Consider the following 27,602-nt stretch of genomic DNA (forward strand, 5'->3'; position numbering starts at 1 on the left):
GACACCTATGATTTTAGGGCATACTTGTGTTAGGCAGTCTTAACTGTTCCAGTTGAGGATGCTGATGTTTGATAAAGTTCTGTAAATCTGCCCTCCTTTGGGGGCATCTTATTAGGAGCTGTCTTAATTGTTTGCCTGTATCAGTCTAACTTTGTGACCCACTCAAACACGTACAAAAGTGCCATTGTATTAATTTCAGTCTTGCTTTGTAACAGAGGGAGGCCTCTCAGAAGAAACCACCCACATAGAAGCAGCCACCCAGCAGACCCTGCACTACACACTGGCCAATCAGCAGGTCCAGTTCCATCACATTGGAGAGGATGGACAAGTTCAAATGGTGAGTATTAGTAGTTTTGCTTCCCTTGATCATTCTCTGAATTGGCAATCTCTATGAGAGTATTTAATGTGTTTCATAGTCTTGTGTTGGCTTTTACTGTGTGCCACGAAGAAGCGATAATCATATAGTGTCAGCCAATAAAAAAAAAAAAAAAAAAAAAAAAAAAAAAAGCTTCACCAGATGACGTTGCTCCGAGGAGACAGACGTGAAATGGCTAAATGGCTTCACTGCTTTTCTTACTCAGCCCGAAATGCCACACTATTTAACAACTCTCATTTTTAGGTTTATATATTGTTTCGAAAAAAATGTCCATCCATACAGCCATTATTTACTGCATTAAAAAAAATTATAGGGGTGGGAATCTATGGGTTCCTCACGATTCGATTGCGATTCAGAAGCCCTCGATTCGATTCAATTCCATTTCAGAGGCCAGCGATTTGATTTGATTCAGATTCCGATGCATCATTACATTGGCTTATATTTTATAGTCCATGTAAGACACTGGTACAAAAAGTAATGCTAAAACTTAACTAAAATGAAGCATTTTTGAATAAACAAACTAATAAAAACTAACAGCTCTGAAAACGCATTAAAAATCACTGAATTAAAAAAAATAAAACTCAAAACAATATCAAAACTAACTATAATGAAAATCCCAAAACTATTATGACCCTGGTGTGGAATAACCAATATAGATGTACAAAGACATATAAGAAGTAGCAAATTGTGCGTGCATGCTCAGATGCGTATTTAGCCCATTTTTGGGGGTGTTTCAGGACCCTGAAAGTAAACAATAGCACGCCCCAAAATCTGTGAACACTGCGTGTTCTTTTTAACAAGCTCGAAACTTATAGCTATAATATATATATAAAGCATGGAGTTTAAAAGTAATGTTTAAACACCAAGAATACAGTACGCCCTCCATCTGATTGAAAATGGTTTGAACCACCTCGACCCCTCCCATCTGTGCTTTTGCTTACAAGCGCAGAGGAGCGGAGCGCGTCGTCCTCCTGGCGTTCACGGTATGACTGTCTAGTTGAGTGAAAAGTTTCTTACCTTTTACCACTCAACACAGCACATTATTTTCATTACTAGTCTGCTTTTTTGCTCTTCAATCATGTTGCTACTTGCTATGAGGGAAACAAGTGTTAATATTAATGTCTGCTCATTGGCTAATTTACTAACGTATGTGCCATGCGTGTGTACGTCTGCAGAGACAAAAAAGTAGGCTCATGGAGATAGTCATGGACATAAGATTGTTTTTCAGCAAGTAAAAGCGAAGTATTTACATTAAAGACTATGTAAAAAGGCAGACACAAACAGTGCTATAGTCAATTTGTTTTGTTAATATGTTTCATATGATGTGTCTGCACTTCACTCATTCACAGACTTGTACATGCATTATTATTATTTTGTAGCGTCAAGCGCATTTCTTTTTTGATGTGTATGTTAACTCATTCACTTCCAACCATTTTCATTGAAGCGACCCTCTTCGCTCCCGGCTTTTTTACTGGATTTTGACTGATTTCGCAAGGCCCACAGAATATTGTGTTCTATTGCTATAAAAACATGGAACCTACCAAAAAACTATAAAAAAGTATGTTTGTATCTGATTCCGTTTTGCAGCAATTAGCATTAGAGCATAGCTAAGTTTCGTCATTATTCACAAACCTGTTGAAAACACTGGGGAACAGAGCTTGTTGCAACATGGCCCTGGCTGATCTCTTATACTCTTTTGACACCTGCTGGGCATTTTTTGTAATAACTACCGTTGCTTTAAGCGACCTCTTCAGGCCAGAAGCTGCATCAAAGCCTTCTGAATGCTCTAGCATTAAAAACAAAAAACAAAAAACATAAAAAAAGACATATAAATACGTCTTTGGGACCATGGCAACATTGAAAATAGAACGTGTTTATACGTTTTTGGGAGCAAATGAGTTAATGTATAAGTTAGAGACAAGCATAGTCACAAAACAAACATTCTGTATCAAGTTAATTTCTGCTTAATGTATTATATATGTTGTGTGCTTCATTTAAAAGAAAAATTCAAAAACAAGTCCAGGTCCATAATTCTTACTGTAAACAGTGGGGGAGCTGGTTTACTCCAGAAACGTGTATATTGTCAAATGCATATCTTAAGGAGCTGTATCAAAAACAGTACCCGTACCTTTCCCAAGAAATTATGGTTGGCATATGTTTATATTTTAAGTCCTTTTCTACTTTGCATAACTTTTATTAAATTTGATTTACTCACTGACTTCCCATGCAATTTTTGGAGCGGGAAGTGCCCCAAAAACACGACAAGCTACCTTATCACATTGCCGTCCTCCCCACCCCCTCTCTCTTTGTAGCACCCAAGCACCTCGAAATGTCTTTATAGCACCCCTAAACCTCTGATCCTAGAATCGCCTCTGATTCTGCCAATACAAACCCACAATATGATGGTGCATCATGTGAGGCACCCTTTCACACACAACTTACATGCAGTGTCTGTACTGGTGATTAAAGGTCAAGCATCAAAATAGTGAGCCCTGTTAATATTACTACTGGAATGTTTTACCATTATATATATTGAATTGTTAAAGACAAATACTGTACATTATTAGTTTTCACGCACCTCCATGCTAGCGTCAATGTATTTGTGAAGGAGAGTGAACAAAGGGGGGTGGAATGCAGTGTGAAACTTTCTTCAAACCATACGTACTGTACATATTTTGTGTACAATATGTTTCTTGAAGACCATATGTGATTGGCAAGCAAACACAGAAATGTGTCTTGTTCTTTAGTCACTGCATTGTTGTGGTGTAAGCCATCTAAGCAAAACATATGGAGCCATCATTGGACATCCAACACAAATGATCAAATATCTAAATATATATTCCTCAATGCTGCAGAGCAAAGGAAAAGTACTGATGGGAAAGAAAGATTAGATTGAAGGGAGGGCAAAAAAAGTCTCACATCTCATCAATGGTTTTATACCACGCAGCTTGTCAGAAATACCAAAAGAAATTTCCATATGTAACTGACAGCTTGAATCGGTTGTTCTTAATCAAAAAGCAATGGGAAAGAGATCGTTCATCAGTTTAAAGAAGACAAAAAAAGATAATCACTCCGAGTAGCAGCTTTGAATGCTTACAATCTGATGTCAATTAATGTTAGCCTGGTGGGATTATGATACCACCTTTAACCAAAGAGGACATGTACTACTTGTTTGTTTTCACATTAAATAAAAAAATATATTTGGGAGGGATCATGTCAGAAACAAAATAACTAAAATACATTTTTGAAAAAGATCAAGATCTGCTGTTGGCCTTTCTTTCCTAACATCCATCCATCCATTTTCTTAACCGCTTACTCCATCTGTACATAAATATTTATGCGCATAGTTTCTGACAATATACCATTATCACTTCTAAAAGCACATTTTTGTGTGGTTTGAACATTCCGACTTACACAAAGAAAATAAGATAACCAGTACCAGACACTTCCTGTTAGTCAGCCCACCTATTATGCTGTAATGATCTGATTCTAAACTTTGACCCTAACAGCTGCAGCAGTTACCCTGAGCCAACCCTAAAGATGCAATAGATTCCTGTTTGTTGCTTCATTGTGTTGGGTGGCAAAGTCAGTGTCACTCACTGTCTGCAAACACACGTGAGTGAGTGGGGGGGGATCCTTGCGTACTGTCAAGTTGCCGCGGGAGTGACGTCATGCAGCTGACAAATTCGCCTGGCCCCGTGCCGACAGTGAGTGACACGCCCCCCGCCACCAACAACTGTCTGTCCACAGAAACGTCCCGCTGTTGACAAAACAAACACAAAATGGCAAAATACGGGCTGGGGGTTTAGGAAAAAATCACCATCACACATTAACAGAAGTCCAGAGGTGTAGATTGAGAAGGAGTTCATGGGTATACATCCTGTATTTATATAGTGCATTTTCCTGAGTGAAAACGGAAACCCCGCCTTTAAAAGTGTCATTTATTCAATAGTAATTCCTGTGCAAAATGTAACAGACAACAGTAATGTATACTGATTCTAAATAAGTTTTAACATAAACCTAACATTCATAGTTAGCACAATTACAACTCACAATAACACCTGAATGTAATAGAACATAAGAACAACATATTTTAATAATCCAGAAGACACAATTCGATTTCACGATTAAGCAAATTTTCAACGATTTGATTTTCAAAATGATGATTAATTGAATTAATTCAGTTTATTGCTCAGAACTAATTGGAATGAAAGTAGATTCATGAAAGTTCATGTATTTATTTTTTAAACAGCTCCCAGATAACCGATAAACTTCTATGCAATGTGACAAATTTTTGTTTTCCCTCCGCTTAAACCGACATATTTTTGACATTTTCCTGACAAATCTTCTCCATGTACCTTTCTCAGATTCCACAGGGCCAATTGCACATTGCCCAGGTTCCTCAAGGAGAGGAGGTGCAGATCACCCAGGACAGTGAGGCAAGTTTGCATGGGGTTGTGGGCGCAGATGTAAGATGAAAAGCACCATTTATATCACATTTCAATCGTGAAAAGTACAGTGCAAGTAGAATAGAAAGAAGAAAATAAATACTACTACTTACCTTTGAAACTGAATTTTAGTTTGGTTAAAAATACAGGATACAACAACTTTAAACTTATGTTGTAGATTGTGAAAAGCTCTGTTAGGGCCACACTGAAATTATTGGGGGGAAAAAAGTGCAATAAAAATAAAATTGTAATTTTGCGAACACAGACTTACATGTGTAATAAGGACTACATGACTAATAATGTTGTGAAGTTATACTTTCAAAATACTAATTTTTCATTTCAACACCATTATTACTATGAAAAGCACGAACAGCACATAATGAAATCCCAGCTTTTGTTGGTTTTTGTTCAATCAACAACCAGATGTGTTTTTTATCCACTATTATATTAACTGTCTGATTACTATACTTATTATGAACTTGTTCTTCATGATTTATTCTTGTAAAGTTACAATTTGATTCTGTAAGAGGAGACACCTTATGATAACATTTACATGGTAGACCATTGCAACATTTGTTGCTAGTGTGTCATCATAGCTTTAAATGTTCGGCTGACTATGTGACAAATTATAGTTTATTACGATTTATGAAATTGCATCTACTATGATTGTGTCTTTCGCTAGAATACAACGTGAGTAAAGCACTTCAGTAACAGCTGACTATTAAAGTAAAGTCATTAGTGATTTGAATAAAAACAGATGTTACATGCTGCATGCCTTCATGTTTATATACCCGCCTACTTACTCATGGAGTTATGACTTTTGTTTCCCATCCATGTAAATCCCAGATGTCTCGTGTCCCCTACCAGGCATCATTGCCATCTGAAATTTAAAATTTAAAGCCCACTGACATTTGAAGAGTAATTTTTGCATTAAGATCACTAGATGACTTTGTCAGGTATTGGGCAGGGATTTATTTCAAGGCACCAGTTAATGTAAATATACAAGGATGTAATCGTATACAGTATACATATTCAGCACTACGCATTACAGCTTGACATTTATGCAGCAGCCATTGACACTTCAACCACGTGTTTTTCACATTTCCTACCCTGTTTTGCACTGAGAGGATGACATGAACGATTGAGTGAGAGAGACGAGCAGTATTGAAGGCAGAAAAGCTTTATAGTCTTTCCTGCTCTTTGTGGCTGACACTCAGATTTTCTTTTCTCCTCTCCCCTTCCTATTTCATGATTATGTTTGTTTTTTAGAGTTCAAAGCTTAGCAACAGAATCTCACTTCTCCCAACTGCCACTCACACTGAATATGTTTTCATTAGGAACAGACCCCTTTCCACCGAGACATTGGGTTTAGCATGCTCAAAGAGGAAATGAGCTGTTGGAGAGATTACACTGTTCTCTGGTCATACGACGTATCAGACTGTGCTGCAAACAAGTGAATTGCAGTTAGTGAGCGCAAGCCGCGGAAAATTGTGACGTGTTTCAATATGGCACATATGATCCAGTTCGTGCATTCCTGTTCATGTCATTGTGGGTGTTCAGAGTTTTTATGATGGTCATTGCAGTTCAAATTTGTTTTCCAGAAGTCATCTTGAAACCAGACATGACAGAATATTTGGTCTATGTACAAAGACATTTGTATCAGTGTTTATGAGCTAACACTCATATGGTAACTGCATCCTGAGGATTCATACAGCGCTTGTTGCACCAGTACTGACAGAGATGATTGTGAATTGGTGTTGAACTGCTGATGTTTAAGAGTAAAGAAGTTAAAAGTCTAAGCTAAAGTCTTTTCAAATGGGGTTCTTGTTAGCAGTTTAAAGATCTCATTAAATATGTTCAGGCCCTTAAATCTATAATCAAAATAGGATGTAATGGGCTGTGTGTATTTGGGATCTTATGAGGGTTTGTTCGCTCGGAGGTCTTTTTTTTTTTTTTTTTTTTTTTTCCGTTTTTTTTTTTTAAATTAAATGAATTGGAACTTGAAGCTTTTTTTTTATGGCTTGTCATTTCCGTCTTTCAGGGGAACCTCCAGATCCACCAGGTGCATGTTGGCCAAGATGGACAGGTAAGAATATTTAATTGATTTATATCTGGGTCAGGATATTGAAACACTGTTAGTTCCCTATGTATGAGGATAACTTTTATACCACCATTCTGTGTTGTGTGGAGATCTCGGACACTGGTATTGCCAGTCCCAACAATTGTCTATTTAGGAAAATCAAAGAAAAACATCATTTGCAGGTCTGAGATTTAGCCAGCCAGGCTCCTACAATGGGAAATTGAGGTAGCCCGACAATTTTTCAGGTAAAGACATTGTACATGCTGCTGCCTTTTGTGCAAATGGCTTGGGTTTAATTCCCATTCAGTGCCCTGCGAGCCAATACCCAACCACAGTTGGTCTCAAGCTTGGATAAAAAATTTTGGTGGGATGTGTCAGGACATGCGAGTGGCTCACTGTGGCGACCCGTGATGAGACAAACAAAGTCACAACATTGAAGATTTACAATTGAAATATTGTTAGAGGTCTAAACAAGAAACGTGAAGTAGACGCACACGTGTAATTTCTTTTAGCAGGCAACATAAAGTAATATGGCAGGCTGGATCTGACCCCGGACTTTGATTTAGACACCTGCGCCCAAGTTAATCAGTACTGTCAAGTACCCTCAAACCGAGATTGATTGTTTGACTTGTTTTAGCGCTGCTCAAGCATTGGGGCAATTTCCTGGCCCCAGCACAACTAATCGAGGTGGGCTTGGGCACGGTACGTCATATAATGAGTAGGGATGTAATGATAACGGCAATATCGTGATATTGTGATATTAAAACTGCCACAATATATCGTCGTCATCATGTCGCAATATTAAAAGCAGCACATCTGTTAAAAAAGTCGGGTTGATTTGTGTAGTTCTAGCATCCTATGGTGGCTAGTTTTTTTAAGTGCAATTTAATTTTCACAAGGCATGTTTTGGCCCATCTGTTTGAAAAATACTCATGGTCAGATGAAGGGGCACGGAATATACTTGTAAACAGAGTCAATATGTGTAGGAACTTGATGCGTGCTTGCATTAGCAAGTAAGTGCCTCAATATATATATATAATATATATCTATATGTTTTTATATATAATATTTATAACATTTTTCATTGGTGTAATATACAAAAGCACAATCTTGTGGGTTTTTTTTTGTTTTGTTTTTTTGTTTTTTGTTTTTTTAGTATGAGCTCTTTTTTTTTTCTTTTTTTTTTACAATATTGTGACCTTTTTTTTTTTTTTTTATCTCCAACATCCCCACAATATTGTCATAATTATGGTATTGTGATCTTCATATCATGATAATATCGTATCATGATGTTTGGATATCGTTACACCCCTATTTTCTCAACCGTATTGTGCTCAAAGCAGCAAATGAAATGTGTCACGCTGACCCATTCACACACACATTCATACACCAGTGGTTGGCTGCCGCCATGCAGGGCGCTGCCACGTTCCACTCGACACAAGTTAGGGTTTAATGTCTTGGTCAAGGGCGCTTCGATATGGTCACCACTTTTGAGGATCGACCCCACAACTTTTGGGTTGAGAGTCGGCCACTCTACCACTACTAATGAATAAAAACAAAAACATGCTACCTAGTGGCGGCTGGCACATCATCTTGCATGCACATTCCTGTGTTCCCGTCTCCAAGCAAACCCAACTCCACTTTGCAGTAATTACATAAAACTTTATTGCTGTACTTTTTTAGTTCAAAGCGACCCCAAACCTTGTCTCTGTTGACTTTGTGTCTGCAACAAATGTCCATATGGTAAACAGAGATTTGGACAAACAAACATGGTTATGTGTGACAAAACTATGGTTTCAAAATGATTAATTATAATTTTGAGGTGGAAATGTTTGTGTTGAACAATTCTTTTGTAGCTGACCAACCATATATATTTCTACTTTGAGCACCACAGGTTTAAAGTCATAGTGACATAATTGAGGTTAGCATATGTTGTTGTGGCCCTTGCCAACCATTTGAGTTTCCCACGTGATAACTATTGCCCACCGCTGGTCTAGAGGCAAAGATTTTGGGTTCGTGCAAATTTGTACTAAATGCAAAGATTTTGGGGTGGAGTTTCTCTCTCACATTGGCTGTTCTGGTAGTTGCATGTTATTTGAAGAAAACAGGACTCATGACTTTTTTTTTTTTTTTTTTTTAATAAATCGGCAGATGTAAGCTTTGTTTCTTACTACAAAGCAAATGGAGCTTGGTAGGTGAAGTTGCTAATGTGAAAAACTGTTTTTTGAAACCACCTCTTACCAACACATCCCAAACCTTTAAGACGAAGGGTGTAAAAAGTCAGACATATATGACAACATATTTATTTAACCAGTCATGACTTGTGTTCTTCCAATTAAGCGGCTTTGTGATTGCATGGCCATAATTTGCAGAAAAGGAATGGCACCAGACTCCGTCCATGAAAATAAATAATCACCCTTCACTAGACGTAATATGTCAAAATGTTTAAAATGATGTCATGCGTTAGGATCTTAAGCCGCATCCTGGATCTGCATCTGGAAATATGCTCTTTTAGCTGCTCACTTCTTTATTCAGTTGATGAAGATCTCAATCTTCCATACAGTTGATTTGCGTGTACGTTTGTTTTGAGAGATTTTGTTGGTGTTTTATTGCTGTAGTTTCAACTGCTTGAGGGTCCAAGCAAGGATCGTTGCTTTTCATCTGGGTCTCATAAACACTAAGGCGATGTCCTCAAATGGCCTTCTTTTTCAGGCTGACTTCAAGCATTCCACTGCGGCTCTTTCTGTAATCGCGATTTGTCCAGTGTGAAGTGCTGCACCAGTACACAACATGCCCCGTACTATTCACATCTGCTCAAAAGTCCATCTTGATCAGGTTTAGCTTCCATCATAAATAAATGCCTTGGCACATGCATTAGTTAGATGCATGATTTGAAACTTCTGCATGTATAATGTGTGCAGTCTTTGAGGTCCTAGGATGTGAGAACTAGAAATTGCAATAGGCATTGAATTCCCTTGTGTGCGTTAGTAAGCATTGTCCAAGACAAAGCTATTATAGCTTCCTTTTTAAAACTGATGTGCTGATTATGTTTGTAAAATGATAAGCTGTTCCAAAACAAAATTAGAAGGGATTTTTTCCCCCCTCTTCTCTCTTGTTACACATTGAGCTTTTCATCCAAATGTTATTGTACTTCACAGAGACATAGTTATCGCTTAAATAGGAATCACTGACAACACATCAACGCCAGTATGAATTAGTGAACTCCCCTAACCACGTACATTCATATACAGTCGTGTCTTGCTTGTGCAAGCCAGGAGAATAGTGTGCATGAAATACAGAGTATGTCCAAAGTCTGGGATCATTTCACACTTAAAAGAAGCTAAGGTGCAGTGGGCCTATGGCGAAGTACTACTGACTTAAGTTACACAACTGAACATCTTTGGAAAAGGAAAGATAGCTACCGTGGACGAGCCTCAACATATAAATGTAAATGCTAGTTGGGATGAATTGTAATCCCTCCTCCGCGAAAAAGGATAGATGCAGCCATCGGTGAACTTCCAGTCGCCTAATTTGAACAAATGCAACAACAAAAAAAAAACAACAACTATGGACTGATGATTCTGACGGTGTAACGGTGCGCACAATCACGGTATTACAAATAGGGAATAGGAAGAAGTACACAAACTTATCTAGTCCCATCCCGTATTACTCATGTCAATAGACTAGTGGGTTATTCATTTTCAATAATAAATCAAAATAAAAACAAAACTTAATACTCATGTTTATACCTGATTTATATATATTTTCTAACACTATAGTTTTAAAACTCTTTTTGAACACAATTCTATTTCATAATGTATGATTTTATACACCTTAACTAGATTTAATTTAGTTGTTAATAAATACAAACAATAATAGGTGAACATAAATCATAATTTCTGAATGGGCCCCGGGCCACTTTTGACAGGAGAAGTTGGGGCCCCAAGGTAAAAAAGGTTAAGAACCCCTGCTTTACTCTACATACTGTAGTACTTGTCATCTGAATGCATTGTTTACAACGATGGACCTGCAGTACAGTATATGCCCACTAAAGGGAGTTAAGGATGTAAATATCCAGAGGACACAAGCCTATCTTCACCACTTCATCTTGTTGAACCTCTTCCATCTTTTCACAGCAGATGTTGTTGTGCATCTGCTGGACTCTTCCAACTATCACTGTTTTGGTCACTGTGAGAAGTAGGTCAGAGATTAAAGAGAGGAAAGGAAAGATTTGCCCTGTACATTAATGTGATTTAATTTTGCTACCAGCTTCCTTCCGGTCACCACACTTGACCTTCCAGACTTGGAGTTTAATGAGTGCTTGAATGAAACTGCTCACTCTTGCTTGTTGCTCATTCTCTCTTCCCTCTCTGCTCAAGGCTGCTGTTTGGGTCCTGCTAGTCGTGTGTTGAGATTCCAGTCACTCGCACATGCAGCAAAAGTACAATGAGATAAAAAGCTACAGACAGTGCTTTATGACCCATTTTAGTGTAAGGGGAATGTACGCAAGCAGGGAGGCTTAAGGATGGATACTGTTTCAAAGGAGTAGGAGTCTGTTTTGTGTCCTTGTGGCATCTCAGCGACCGTGGCGATATGGAGCTAGGGAATCCTAAATTCTGTTTGTGTGTATCATTTATTGGCTAGTACACTTCTGGCTCTTTTCTTTTGTCTGTTTGGGCAGGACCCAGGGTTACAGGCTGTGTGAGTAAGAGGGACCAGATGTTTCCGACTTGTTTCAGTGTGACTCAACATCAGCACAAGCTGGTTGCCTGACTGGCAACCTCATTTTGGAGTCTAAAAATGCTTATTTTGAAAATGTTGAAGTGGAAATTTTCGACAAAGCCATTGAAACACTGAATACGGTCAATGTTGAAAATGTAGGCCGACCAGGGTTCTATATTAACAGGGCTACTACTGTGTCAAAACACCCGAGTGTACTGACAGTGGCCCGATCAGGCCCAGTAAACATTTCTTGAATAAATAAGATGAAATCAACATGTTCTAACTTTTAAATTCATTATGTCTTTGTGTATACTTCAAATTGTGATCAGATTAGAAAATGCTTCAACAGCCCCAACCAAAGTTTGATTTAGTGTGTCCCTGCTGTTCAAACATCAGATGATGGTTAAGGCTTAGAATTATGTGTGGGAAAAAAATGAAGCAGCCTACAAGGGGAGCTGTAAAATTTTAGTGTGATTAACCGACAAACAACAACTTACATAACAAACTGCTAAGAAGGGAGAACGCATTGTGAAATTCACACACAAAAAAAGTGGGCCATCCATTTGGATGTTATGCTGACAGTTATGATTGCCCAAACTCACCAAATAAAATAGAAAACATTTCAGTAAAAAGTTTAAATACAAGTTTTAACTGTTGAGACACGATGTGATGTCAAATGGAAAATGGTTGTCTGGTGTTTCAGGTCGATCAAAAATGATGCGTTTAGATGTTGAAATGGTAATTTCAATATCAATATGTAATCTGAACTGTGAAGATTCATTATGCATTTCCACACATAGGCTAATTGCAAATGGGTATTTTGTTTATTTTTCTGTGTATAATGTTAAGGATGTTAAAATAGAGTAATAGACACCCTGCGTATTTCAAATTCTCTAGCTGCATTAAATGTGAAGGGTCAAATCATAAAACGGCCAACATCTTAACTCATGAAATGTACCATAACTATAAAAATGCCTTCATTAGTTAGACGGGCCAAGTTTGTATTTGCACAAGTGAATAGAGAGAAAAAGCCTGAGCGGAATTTCCGTCCTTTTGGTTTTAGGGGCCTGACTTAATTACAGCTGTTATTTTTGTCATCGGTCCCCTTTTGAATTTCTGGTTCTGGATGAGGGTCAGGATTCGGGTCACGCTGGGTTCGTCAGAAAGCCTCTGTAACCCGTGTCTTGATGATATGATTCTTAGTTTGATGGTGGGAATAGGGGAGAGAGAACTTAATTAGATGCAGGTGTGAAGATTTTGATTGGGAGGAGATGGGACGCTATGGGTCAGGTTGCAAAATCACAGTCAGGCCAGGACATACATTTATAGCATCCTGCACAAATTGAAAGAATGCACAGTTCATATAGCTGTAATTATGGTTTGTTTTATTTCCTCCAGTCTGAACTAAAGGTCGATGAGTTCAGTCAGTGTTCATTTTGCAGGTCGGTACTGAAGGAGCACCCAGAACACGACTATGTTTGGGCATCTTTACAGCAGAGTTGCAGCCAAAACAAAGTCCAAAAGCCTTCCCACCCCACCTATCTAACTGCAGATAGTGTTACTGCCGGAACATCTGTCCAGAGTTGGCAGATACAGATGTTGACAGCTGTGAAGCTGAAAGGAAGTTTCAGCCACTCCAAAGTCCAAATGTTTCTTTTTTTCATTTCCTTGTTTTGCCTTTGAGCTGTTTCCTTTGGGAATGAAAAGAAATAGATTAGTGTGTCCTTTTCCTTTAAACACAGAATAGTATTGTTTGTGTATAGGTTTGTGTTTCTTTTGAAAACTGGCGGCTCTTGTGAAATGGGGGTTTCCTTTCTACTCTCAATCCAGCGAACAAAACAGAAACACTCACACAGACAGCAAGTGGATGACTCATCATGCTATCATCTGATGCACAGATTGCACTTACTGAGGCATTTTGGCGATGTGAGTCTGCGCCGTGTACATAGTTCATTGTGGAAGTCTATTTAGTCTTTCTGATGTGTCATGTCACTGATCATTTTTGAACATCACATTTTGATGTTTTCCCATGTTATTCGTTTTTGATTATGCATATTTTTGTGTCTCCTGTTTTATTGCCATATTATGCTTTATTCATAGTTGCTAGGAGCATTACAGCATCAGCATTTTTTTTCTCAACTTTTTCCTTTTTCACTTTTTTCTTGCAAAGGCTACGGACGATTTAAGGGACTTTTAATACATTTGGTGTTATTACTGTGAAGTGGTAGACTGACAGCACTGAGGTCCACCTGCCAGCTCAGGTTATTTGAAACTCCTTCTCTTGAAATCTGAGGTCAGCAGTAACGAATCGACTTAAGACCTGATGATAGCTCTTGTATCTGACAAATGGAGCTTAGTGAGCCAAATTCTTTTCTTAAGGCTGCGTTTTAAGTGAGCCATTTCATTTCTGAGCTGAAAATGGATGAAGTATAAGCAGTCCTGTTCGTTGTTCCATTAAGTTTTCCATTTTCCACTTACTTCTCTCCTCTCTCTCTATCCTCACCATTGTTGATGGAGATTCCTTCTAATCAATAGAATACTTTTTCACCCAATGGAAGATATATACAAAATAGCTTGACTGTTAGCAAGTTTAATCACAAGTGATATACGTCCCCTTTCAAAAGAATTGAGACGGCAAAATCATTTGTTTTTGTTGTATACTGAAGGCATTTGGGCTTTGGATGGAACGGTGAAGGTCAGGCAAAAGTTCAGATTTTTAGCTTTTATTTTATCGGATTTACATCTAGGTGTGTTGAACAACTCAGGACAGAGCACCTTAGGTTTGAAGCCATCCATATTTCAAGTGAGCAAAAGCATTGACGGACATTATTAAATTCGCTTAAAGTGAATAACGTTTCATATTTGGTGGTATAGCCCTAACTTGCAATAACTGCATCGCCTGTGACAATTGATGTCACCAGACTGTTGCATTCTTCATTTGAAGTGCTGTTCCAGGCCTTTACTGGAGCCTCTTTCAGTTCTCGTTTGTTTCTGGGGGTTTGCTAGTTTGGATGCATCTTTCTATAAATTATCAGACAAAATATTTTGTAAACTTCAGAATTCCTTCTGCTCCAACCATCATGCGTCTGGCGTTAACATATCTAGATAGATGTAAATACCATGAAGTAAAAGCTGCAATCTGACCTTGATAGTCATTATTTGATCTGAAATCCAAATGGCATTATTATACAGTACATCAAAAACAAATACTAAGGGACTATATGTTCATAGAAGTGTTGTTAGTAAAAGGATGTAACAATAAATGGATGATGTATGTATGCAACAAATATGCAGAGCAAGAGAGTGTGTGAAGTTGCATGTCACTCATGTTGAGATGCCTCTGTCTGCCTGTCTGTCTAATCTGCCTGTCTAATCTGTGTTGTTGCCATACTGTTCGTTAAGCCTATATTTTATTGTGCAGCCTTTAAAAAGTGAGTACCGGTAGTACCCAATGGCAGTGAGTGGTTGTCTGTTCCTTGAGCATTATTGTTGCTTTAGCTTAGAGTGGTAGCTACTAACCAGGATAGAGAGGAGAGTGCTGCATTTGATGCTAAGGTGTACCTACTTTGCAATAAGTTTTCCATTTCTGTGATCATCATGGCACTTTTACAGTTTTCCATCACTGTTACTGATTCTGTCGAAACGTCACAACACAACCAAATACAAAGAACAAGCGATGCACATGTGGAGTAGCTCTTTTAGATGGCTTGCTGAGCTGAAGTCTCACAACCCCTGGCCAAAACTTGTGAACATTTTATGACGACCCGCATACATGGCGGCGATTTGAACACTGGGTTTTTAATTTTTGTTTTATCATTTATATAATTTATTATACTGATGAAAATCCCTCAAGGAAATTCAGTGAAAATATGTTTCCAATTTCCTTACCTGCATAAAGGTTACATGAATATACAATAAATTAAAAATTAAAAAAAAAACATGTATTTTGTTGCACCATACAAATGGCGCTTTAGGTGTGTATTTTTTCTGAGTTTGTTGTACAATGGCAGGGGCATTTTCATCTGAAGGTGTCACTGTCTATTTGTATTTCCTTAGTTTAGAATTTGGTTTGCAACCCATCATGTACTGAACCCAATGTGACCGCATTGTACCTGATCAGTAATACCATGTGTTCGAACATCTTACAGAGTGAGTCATGGGACAGGATACGCTGCCGAGAAGTTCCTGCAAAAATCCTCATGTTCCGACTCGAGCTGCTTTTCTCAGCCTCTGTTGTGCATCTTCACACAGCTGAGAATGCAAACTACTCTCAGATGGAAGGGAACGGAGAACAAGTGTTTTACAACTAGCGCCAATATTTGGGTCCGCTGAGCTGCAGTAGTTCACCACTTATGTCCATCAGTTGGACTGTTGGGGAGGCTTATTTTGGAGGGGCTTGGTTTTAGAGCTGAAATTAGATGTAAAAAGGGGATAAGCTTATGTATCCTAAGTAGTAATGGTATCTGCACTTAGTATCGGTATTGGTGAGGACCTAAGATTTGAGTACTTGTATTGGTATCAGTCTAAAACAAGTATCGAACATCCCTGCATTATATGCATACAATTGTGCAGCCCAATCACATCTGGTACCATCAGCAGACAAAAAAAAATGTCTGGGCAAGCGGAAATGTCATCGGAGCTGTCTCACCAACGTGGCAGTGATGCACCCTTGTCAACAAACGGATAAATTGTGCCATTTCAAACAGCAACAGAGAGCCCTCTCCCATATCTGCACATTGGCTAGTGAGCTCAGCTGCTGTCTGAAAAAAAGCAGATGTCTGCTTTGAAAGGGTTTACTTGCCTCCTATTAAACACATACGAGGTTGCCAAGGAGAATTTGTGGTTCTGCTATGGTGGGAAGGATATACAACAGTGTGGAAGTTTGCATGCACTACACCACTGGTTCTCAACTCCAGTCATCAAGTACCCCTATCCAGCCTGTTTTCCATGTCTCCCCAGCCAACACAGCTGAGGATCGTTATCAGGCTTCATGCAGAGCTTGCTGATTAGCTGATCGTTTGGAACACCTGTGTTGCTTGTGGGAGACATGGAAAACAGGCTGGATAGGGGTACTTGAGAAAAACTGCACTACACAACACAACAGCTTCAACTAATTGGCGGTGCATCTACAAATAGAAACAACTAGCACACTCGCGCATGCTCAAAGCAACAAAACGCGTAGGCATCTATCCGTCCACTAGTATCACTAATGGAACAAGTTTTCAAGTGAAGAGGGTAGTACTCATGTCATGTCAGCCCAACTCTTGGGGGGCGGTAACTAGCCTCTCACTCACGAGCTTCTCTGTCGCCGCAGAGCGTGTGCACAAGGGGAGGGCTGGGGTTGGGCACACGCAAGCACGCAAGGAACTGGACTCTTAACTGTCAGTTGCAACATCCAATTGACCTTACCGTAAACCACGCCTGCATGACCTAGTAAACCAATCAAGATGCAAGACGTCATGTCTGCGATGGCACATGCATTTTGCTGCGGGCATACAAAATCAATCAGGCTCCCGGTAGTGTATGGGGTATGTGCCACGGAATAGGCGGGACTGTATTTGCACAAGCTTTGATTCCAGTTCTGTTTTGCGACTTGTGGGCTGCGTCCCAATACTTGTGCTTCCGACTTTGTGCCCCTCGGTTGCGCGTTCCCGTCGACGTAGTCACGGCTTGTATGAGATCGTTATCCCATCGACTAACCGGCGTCCTGCTGTAGTCACGGCTTGTGTAAGAGAGATACAAGGAGACACTGTCCGGTTTATTCCCTTCCCTAAACCCTCAAACAACTACGAAACAATGTCTGTGCTGGATCAAACTTTGTGGAAGACCACACACCCGACCAATCGAATCCCTCTAAAATGACCAGAAACCACTATGTGTGCGCTCAGATGATCTTCTCCCTCCTTTGTTGTTTTTAGCCAAAAGGCTAACGATAGCTCAGGGTAGTTAACCATCCACATGTTTGTTGACTTACTAGTTACTATAAATGCCAACAGAACAAACTTTGCACACATGACCAGTTGAATCCCTCCAAAATGACCAAAAACCACTACGTCTGCACTAGAGTAATGTTCTCCATTGTTGTTTTTAGCCAAAGGCTAATGATAGCTCCGGGTAGCTAACAGTCCACACGTTTGTTGACTTACTATGTACTATAAATGCCAACAAAACCGTGCTTGACAGGTATAATGTCCAAAAACGCCAGTTTTGCCAACAATCGGTCGAAGTGAGTGAGGTGACTCTTGTCTTTTTTTTCCGTTAAATTTCTTTTTGTTTTTGGGCAACGTTGCATGGTGAGGGAGTGAAGATACGCTTCACTAAAGAAATTAAAGCCTCCTTTGCTTGCGCCGAAGAGAAATATCGGTGTTCTGAAAATACCTGACTGAGAAATCACAAGGGAAGATCTGACAGCTTTGCCATTACAGCGCATGCTGTTTCGCTAATCTTGCCCGAACAATGTCAGAGGGAGCTGCTTGTCGCATAATGTGGGCTGGGAGGGGCGTGCCACGGTAAGGTCAATTAGAGCGCAGAAACAACAGCGCTGTTTTCAACATTGACAAACCCTGTTTTTCGTTGATACTTTTTCTTAGTTTGAGGAATTAAAGTGAAGCGTGATAGAGGGCAGAAATGCGTGACACTCGCGGCCATTGCGTGAGTAGTGACAGCTCTTGCTTAGAATAGAATCGTAAAGCATGTCACAATGCCTAAATGTAATCAAGTCAACAAATCTCCAAAAAATTCATACCACCCAGAACCTCTCTTCACCAACATTGAAGCAGATTTTCTTTTGATCAATAGTCATTTATTGGCAATCAAACATGATTCATTTGACCCAGATCTAACAGTTTTCTTTTTTATTCAGAGTGTGACTGCCACAGCCTCAATCAATCCCCTTGTTTGATCGGGTTAGTCAGGCAGACTTGCACACTAATGACTTCCATCAGGCCGCCTGGATTTGGTGTGTGGCGGTGATGACGCAGCAGAAATTGTGGTGAAATTTGCGACCTTGTTGAAGACATAGCAAGCTAGTGGTTGTTGGGACGATTAACCAAACCAGAACTATCCAAGTTCAAAGTAAAAGATCAGACTGAGGAGACGGTGTGGAAGTGAGGTTTGGATTTTCTGCCATTCTTAATGCCTATTGGACAAGTTCCAGCCAGCCTCAGCAGTAAGTGCAGCTGGAAGGCGACTTTGGAGAAGACCTCCCATAAATAACTTCAGTGAATAATCACATAAGAGGCATTTGATGAAACCAGTCAAGCACTGGGATGAGTCAAGACTTTGAATAATGAAATCAATAGAAATGTGAAATAATGTCATTTATCATAGAAAGAAATTCCCCCATTTCTTTTATTCCAGTTAGCTGATGTATTCATATATTGGGTCAATCGGACATCTAAGAGTAGTGCATAAAAAGTCACCTAAGAATTCACTGTTTTTGTAATATGGTACTTACTTAATGAAGTAAATATTTTTTCTTACAATGTTATATGTAGGAGAAGCCATTTTGACATGGCCCCCTGCTGTCAACTGAAATTGAGCTCAAAGTACCCTCGGGCTTGCAGTGCAATGTCACGGCTCACCTGTTCTCTAGATTTGGTCATGTCATGTGTGCATTGTGAGCCCAAGGGAATATGTGGCCCTGTATAGACACGCCTCTAGTTGGTTTGTATTGTATTGTTGCAGTCAAACGCAGTAGCATTGCAGTTACAGGAAACCGAACCACACTCGGGCTCTGTAATTAGGCTTGGATGTTGCTTTTCTAACTTTCTGAACTAGAAACAAAAAGGAACACCAGCTATCATTTGTTACTAAACAGAAATGGATTGTCTATACAAATGAAAGCTGCAGAGGTGAAAGTATATCTCTCTCGCGTAGTACTGTTATTCTTTTTTTTTTTTTTTTGTTTGTGTGACACCCAGTACTTCCATTCTGACACCTGTGACCAGTTAAAAGATATACACACATCAGACTTAACATAAATGAGGCATTCAGCTGTTTGCTTTCATTTGGCTCTTATATCTTCCTCTGGTGTGCACCGTACTGTCCATCATAACAACGGCGCACTGCTTTTGCACATTCTGCGGTATAAATTCGATGAGGGGCATTGTCAGATTTTATTCCGATCACTTACACTTTTCTGTCAAAGTGGAAGCCAGCTGACTCATCATTCATGTTTCTTTGCCCTCCCTCCCCATCTGTTGTAGGTACTTCGGGGAGCTCAGCTCATCGCCGTGGCGTCAGCCGAAGGGGCGACAGCAGCGGTCGAGGGCACCTCACTCCCCCCTGACATCCAAGTGCAGTATGTTCAACTTGCCCCCGTCACAGATCACACAGCTGCAGTACAGGTAAATAAAAAGCACCCGACACAAATTCTTTGAGGATTTTGCTGTTGCTAAGCAACACAACTTGTAACATTCCAAGTACTTAAGTAAACTCATCTAAATCAGTCACAGTCCACTTTGGTTTATAAAGACTTCATAATAAACTCAAATAGCAGTTAGTAGAAGCTCAGAAATCGACCAAGGTTCTTCAAAAAACTGGAATCAAAAATCACATTGAGTGTGGTATTTTTCTTTGTCTGACCACATTATTGAGAGAGCATTCAAGAACTGTATTCCAAACATATCTGCCTTCACAAAGGAAAAACTGCTCAAATTTAATCACTATCAGAAAACACTGTTAAGTCTGGAAATATTGGACTGTAACAATCGGCATAAGAATGAAGTGTAGACTTTCAACTTTTGGGTTTCACAAAAATACGGTGTTTACCATCCAACATATTAGACATTTTACATACAATGTAAAATGAAATAAAACCAGAAGTTTTATTTGGACTATACAACATCACCATGCTTAGGCCTAATTTACTGTACGTTTGCATGTGCAAAATCTTGATGCGCATGCAAAATAACGCGGAAGCCGATCTACTAATTGCTGTGCAGTTCGTTTTCTGAATTGTGGGAGGAGTACCGTATATGAAAATAATTTAATTAAGCACATAATTTACCAAGCCTTTGACAAATTAGGCATCTGTTAATTAGAAGTTTGACACCGCTGACTGCCTACTCCAAAATATGTTGAACTTCTGCTGATGTAGTGAAAACAAAATCTTGCTGTTTTACACAAAAAAACAAAACATTCTACCATAATACTGAACAGTTTCTATTAATGTCAATCTTTTGCCAAGAGTCAAGTCTCACACATGGACACAATTGTTGGCACCCCTCAGTTATTGAAAGAAGAACCCACAGTGGTCACATAAATAACTTGAAGCTGACAAAAGTAATATTACATTTAAAAAAAAAAAAAAAAAAAAAAAAAAAGTAAAAATTAACCAATGGCCATCAGTGTTTGAATTTGGGGTTCAACCGAATTGTGTATATTAAAAAAAAAAAAAAACCTCAGTTAACAGGCCTGGATGAAAAAAAAAAGGAAAAAAATGACCATAGAGAGATGTTTCAACCAAGGTGAGTCCTCTAATTAGGGTGACAGGTGTCTTCAAACTTGTAATCAGTTAAAGGGTGACAAGTAGTCACTGTGCTGTTTGGTGACATGGTATGTCTAAACATGGACCAGTGGAAGCGAAGGAGTGAGTTGTCTCAGGAGATTAGAAAGAAAATTCTAGATGAGCACTTTAAAGGTAAATGATATATAAGACCATCTCCAAGCAGCTTGATGTTCCTGTGACTACAGTTGCACATATTTATTCAGAAATTTAAGATCCACAGGACTGTAGCCAACCTCCCTGGACATGGCCACAGGGAGAAAATGGATGACAAAGTAAAGAATTGATAATATGAATGGTAACAAAAGAGCCTAGAACAACCTCCAAAAAATTAAGGAAGAACTCCAAGGTCAAGGGAGATCTCGGTATCCGTCATCGTTTGAGCCCAAGTGGACTTCAAAGGGGACAACCAAGGATGATATCACTGTTGAAAATAAATCATGAAAAAGCAAGACTGGAATTTGCCAAACTGAATGTTGACAAGACACGAGGCTTTTAGGTGAATATTTTGTGGACAGATGAGACAAAACTGGAAGATTCAGATGCAAAAATGAAGCATACCATAAAAGAACACCGTTGTGAAACATGGAGGAGGCTCTTTTATGTTCTTAAGCTGCTTTTGTTGCATCTGGTGCAGAGTGTCTTGTCAAAAAGGTCACTTTTCGGATACAAAAAGCTCAATTTCTTAGGATCAATTTATCCGATTTTCAAAATGTTTGGTGCATTGTACTCAGTTTGAATCGGACTTTCCAAGCAGAATTTGCATTTTGACAGTGTTTCATTTTTAGGAAATCCATGTCATATTGATAAAGTATTCTAGAGAGAAATGTGCTGGCCATTCTTAGAGCGCTTGACCTTAGTTGCAAGTCGTGGCTCTTGCAAGAGGATATTGACCCAAAAGACACAACTAAAAACGCCCAAGAAATGGCTAAGATCAAAATATTGGACTATGCTGAAGTGGCCTTCCATGGACCCTGATCTAAATCCTATTGAATATCTGTAGAAGTTGTAAAGACATGCCGTGCTGGTGCGGTTTTAAATCGTTCCGAAGGTTTCATACACAACCTGCAAATAGTTCCCACTATGATTGCCACCACATGCACTGTATGTATTTCAAATACTGCACAACAGCAAGCCATCCAAGTGTTTGTTTTCTCAAGTGATTGATGGCATTTTTTTTTTGCTTGTTCTTTTGCAACTGCATCAAGCTGTTAGATCTTTCAACAGCCTTCTTTCACTTGGCCTTGATTTGAGTTCGGTATATGGACGCCGTCAAGGAAACCACTTGTTAACAACTTGGTGTCTTTTGATCCGATTTTCATCAATGGAATTTAGGGACCTTAAAATGTCTTTGCTTCATCAGTTCCCCAATGGGTTTAAGTATTTTTTTTGTGTCTTTTCTCCCCCATGTGTGCATTCATAACCAGAGCATCTTTAGATCTAACGACCCAATAGATACTTGACATGATCATTGTAACAGTTAAAAAGCATTTAGCTGGGAATAATAACTGAAAGAGTGCTCTGAAGTTTCACACATGAATCAACGTGATGAGCCACAAAAGGATCTGATTGGTACAGAGTGTGGTATGACAGTTTGGTTCTTGTGTCCAGAACTGTAAACACTGCTGATTTACAGTTCAAAGTTCAGCCAAAGGTTAGCGCTGGTACGTATATTTCTTTGAACAGTGTGGAATTGAGAGAATTGCAGTCATCTGTTTCCAAACACATGGGAGCATTTATACAAGTTCTTGAAGCATTGTGCTCACATTTTGATTTATTTATTTCTACATTTGCATTTCTCCACACTGGATAATTTCCCTGTCGTACACAACATGCAGTACAATTTCCTCAAGATGGTGTTAATCTGTTGAAAATCTTCTTGTGCTTACCCCCTGCTTAGTCTAACCAAGCTACCACGGAGTGCCAACACACCAGCGAAGTGCACACAATCATTAAATCATGTCAGAACAGTCTTTGAAAAGTACAACCATGAGATTGTTATCCTTCCAAATGGAGAACGAAGCTCTTGCTGTGATACTTCATCATGACCACAATCCGAGATTGTCAATGAAAATCAACCGTGGGAGTTTTACTTGGCCTCTCTAATAGGCAATTCCGAAAATATGCGACATGCTGTGATGCAGCTGTCGAGTGTGCTGGGCTACAGGGAGAAAACCCTGCAGGTGTGTTTGATGGAACCCCTGGCAGTGACTCACGCCTGACAGTCATCACAGTTTGCACGCACACACCAACCGCAGTTGGAGGGCATTCAAATGCAAATCGTGTCGTCATTGTTGTCATAATGATCCACCTGATAAATAACATTATGTGGTATCTACGCAATCTGTTCCTTTGTAATGAAATACTGAATGCTTGCCCACCAACTGTGCAACACAATAGCAATGTGGTATTTAACTATGGAATCTATGCTCAATGTATAAAAACAGCACTGTGGTCTACCATTGTTGTTTTGGTGAATTCAGTTTCAGCACTAGCAAAGCGCAGTCTAACTGCGAATGGGTGGAGTTTTCTTTCCTTTGGTATTTTCATTGACTTTGTGCAGATGCAATTGTGCGTAACGGGGTGTTTGGCCATTGTCGGATGGAAAGTAGCCGAGTCTACTTTCTGTGATCAAATTGTCAGGTACGTCGAGGGTGAGACAGCACTGCGAGCCAGAACGCTGGACGAGACTTGCCCTAGCACCAAATTGAAGTTGCGGCCATTTTGACGCTAGTCTACCAAAATAGGGCCCTTAGTGTTAGACAATATGGGTGCTGTTTGGAAAACTTCCATTGGGGGCCTGGTTTCAAATCAAACCTTTCGGGCTTATTTTAATGTTGAAAGATGTTCAGATGATGAATCGTGAACATAATATAGGGCAAGTTCTGTCCAGTATTTCGTACAAAATCTTCAGACATGTTCTTCCCTCCCCTCTTTTGCATGTCCCAGGCTGCTGAGCTTGCTCCTGCACTGCAAGCAGACATGGAGGTGAAAGATGCCATCCAGGGAGAGAACGGCGAAGTGGTCCAAATCGTCACCCCTGTGGCTACCACCTGAGAGAGGCGTCTGCTTTTTGGACTGCCCAAACCTTCACCGCTCTCACGGCGCTACGACACGTCAGAGGTCCACATGCAGAGAACCCGACAGACATTGACGTCAGAAACCAAGCCATTTTTTTGTTGGAGTCCCTGCCAAGCAGATGTTCATAGGGAACTTGACCATGATTCTTCAAAATCAGCTACTGATGTTCTGGTGTGTTCATCTGAAGAAGGAATCATCCCACTCTGGAATCCACACCGGGATCGTCTTTTGAGGGCGGTTGCTGCTTACGCAGCACATCGGCACTTGCGCGTACTTGTTTATAATAGCAGAATATAGCAACATTAGAGAGTCGAGTAGCTGAACCCCCGTTATGGTGTAAAGCATCCAGAATGTTAATGGTCTCATCCAAATTATTGACATTAAGGTGGAACATGAAATTTGCTGAGAAGGTCTATTCTCACGATGAGTTTGTTGTTATTAGTCGTCATAATTGAATCATATATTTTGTCTCCCGGCTTTGAACTCCTCCCTTCACTTGCCTTATCATGTTCCCATATTGTTCTGTTTTGTTGTTTAATTTATCTATTTGTTGCTTTCTGGGGGAAATGACTTTCTCGTTCTTAATGAGACGGACCATGAAATGCAGAAACTGGTACCAGTCTAAGTGACTTGTAGTATACCAAAAGTCTGAAGGTGTTTATCTCCCCGGATTCATCCTTGAAAATATATTGGACAGTCATGTGAATAAACCATGTTTGTGGTTGTAAAAGTGTCTTTTGACTTTGCTTTGCTTTTAATTTTCATTCATTTCCATAAGTTGAGGTTAGCAAAATGGCTTCCATGTGTTTCCAGACTTGTGCCTACATTGACAAAATGTACAAAAAGAGCCAGAAATGCTTCAGTATATCAATTTTTTTAATTGCATTTTTTGTAAATATTTATCATGGCAACAAAGCTTCTGTCTCTTTAGCCAGCCTGGCAAGTTTCTTCAATCCATTTTGTATTTGTGGGATGTGCGGGTTGGACAGACGATTCTCAAAAAGATGCATTTCTTTCAAGGCAGCAAGCAAAGAAGATCTAAGTGAGATATTGTTGAAGCTGTGTATGGCTTTGGGGAAGTTTCCCATGCTTGGTGTGATGTCATCGTGTATTTTGGAATGGGAGAAAGAAGCAGGCGACAAAGTGAACTTGATAAAACAACATCCATGTCTGAAGTCTTGACTGCTTCCTCTTGTTTCTCCCTCAGTCTGTTGTTGCTGTCTCTGACCTCTCGACACGGCCACTTCATCTTGTCCGTTTTCCTCACTCCCTCTCTTATATAACTGCGCTGCTATGCAACTCTCACTCTCTTCTTGCTCATTGAACGTTACACCCCATTTACTCCCCTTTTAAAGTCTTTTGCTAAGCTGGTCAAGAGCTTGGAGGGGATAAACTGGTATGTCCGTCCTATAAAAACAATCCTGACATCGCTCATTTCGAATACCTCCTCCCGGTGATCTCGGTGCAGGCTCTTCTCTTCAGTTTTACAATCCTGGGTTCCATCCAGGTGTTGCTTGCAGTGGTTCTCTTAGCAACGGAGTCTTTCTCAGACTGTCTCCAAGATAACCTGCTGGAAACAGAAACAAAGCATTGATAGAAGACAACCATGTTTAGGAAGGAGCCTCCTGATTGACGGTTTTATATACAAAGCAAAATGTTCTGCAGTTTGATTTTGGTGTTTCTCTATTGAACAATCCTTGGCAGAATTATTCAGTTTACTGGCAAGAACATATAAGTTTATGATGTTTATTCCTGCGTTTGTGGGATGAGCACAACAACCTAACGTGTGTTGTGGTTGGCTGATTGAAGTCTTATCAGTAACAAGGAAGAAATAAGAAATGTTGGCATTTTTACGATTTGTAAACCCTTCAGAGACTCAGCATGCGGAAACACTATCCAGCGATGGAGTAGCTGCCACACCATTACACAAAAATCTGTTAATATATATTTGTCCCTAAAGGCATTGTTGCAGTAGAGAGAGAAATCAATCAGATCTTGGACTACATTCCTTAATCCCCCCTTAATTTGACCAATTGTATGCTATTTTTGTGGGAACAAACCTGAGCCCTGACCTCAATGACCTGGTTTGACCCTCATGACCTTACACAACAGAAATGTTCTCCTGGATGAAATTACAATATTTCCCACACACGTACTCCAAAATCTTTCGAAAGTTGCTGTAGCTGCAAAAGGCGGACCACCTCCCACATTTACAGCTTTTCAGTTGCACGTGTAGTCCCAATAGTTTTGTTTCATACTGTGTGTGCATTTATTCTCCTTCTCAACACTGGTTTGATTTAATATCTGCATAAGCGGCACGTCATAGTGGCTGCTCGCCTGCCATCAGACCCTCTGAAGGAAGCATTATCTTGGGATTCATAAAGATAACTGGACGCAGCTATCATTCACTGCTGACAGAGCCAGAATTGGTCTGATTTATATGGACAGTGCGATTACAGCAGGACTGCAGTGTTTAAGTTGGACCTCATCATGCAATCCTATCATACAAAGTACGACGAGCAAAACATGCAAACGTAGCTTACCATGACATCTCTGTTCACTCTGCCCTGAGGTTGCAAGTGTTCAAGATTCTGTTTGTGTGGTTGTATTTATTTGTTAAACAACAGTAAATCTTGGAACAGTGTCTCAGCGTGTCAGATTCTTGTTCTACAGTAAAATTTTGTTGCGTAAACAATACCATTATAATGATGTTAAGGGTCTAATAGTGGAGATTCCGCCGATGATTCATCTTGTGTCCACTCTATTATTTTCTTACATATCTTAGTGTTATTTACACCTCACCTACCGCATTTAACTGGTCTCAGAGTGAGCACAGCATTCAGAATTAGTTACACACTATGGTGACCATATTTTCATTCCCAAAAATAATTACGGTACATTCAGCCTGGCCTCAAGATACTTCAATGATAGTCAACTCAAAGATGCCAAGCATAAGTATTTATCTATTTAAATGTAGCCTACACGTCATCCGTATAGGTAGAAAATAAAACACACAAATAAAACAAACAAAGGGTGTTACCAGGGAGCTAAAATTCTGGGCTGTTCCTTTTAATAAAGTAAACTTGTAGACTTCCAGTTCCTTTGTTGCTCTCCAGTTTTGCTATCAGCTATCGGCTGATCAGCTACCGCGTATTACAACTGGCGCCCAATCATTTTTTTTTTCCCTCTGGACCTCACTCTTATCTGCCTTCACGTGAGTGTTTTTCGGAGGACCCCGAGCCTTGGCGGACACACGGACGTCTTTTCCCACTCATCGCTGAAGCGAGTTTGGAGCGGGTCCCGATTAATTCCTGGACTCTACAGTGAGTGCAATGCCGTTTTCCTTGGATGGATAAAGCCTCTTCCGCGACGCATATACAATCAGCG

General features: G+C 39.7%; 1 protein-coding gene across 3 annotated transcripts in view; it reads left to right on the top strand.

Annotated features, from left to right (window-relative positions):
- LOC144005262 (protein BANP-like) overlaps window positions 1-24,945 on the top strand; it is a 33,646-nt gene extending 8,701 nt beyond the window's left edge. For all 3 annotated transcript variants that reach the window (XM_077503318.1, XM_077503320.1, XM_077503319.1), the window contains 5 exons: window positions 216-337; window positions 4,744-4,815; window positions 6,866-6,910; window positions 19,834-19,974; window positions 24,084-24,945. In XM_077503318.1, the coding sequence (XP_077359444.1) occupies window positions 216-337; window positions 4,744-4,815; window positions 6,866-6,910; window positions 19,834-19,974; window positions 24,084-24,191 (488 nt within the window). In that variant the 3' untranslated portion in view covers window positions 24,192-24,945. The remainder of the gene's footprint in view (window positions 1-215; window positions 338-4,743; window positions 4,816-6,865; window positions 6,911-19,833; window positions 19,975-24,083) is intronic.
- Window positions 24,946-27,602: the final 2,657 nt, after the last annotated feature.

Source organism: Festucalex cinctus, chromosome 17 (assembly GCF_051991245.1).
Source record: "Festucalex cinctus isolate MCC-2025b chromosome 17, RoL_Fcin_1.0, whole genome shotgun sequence".
Lineage (NCBI taxonomy): Eukaryota > Metazoa > Chordata > Actinopteri > Syngnathiformes > Syngnathidae > Festucalex > Festucalex cinctus.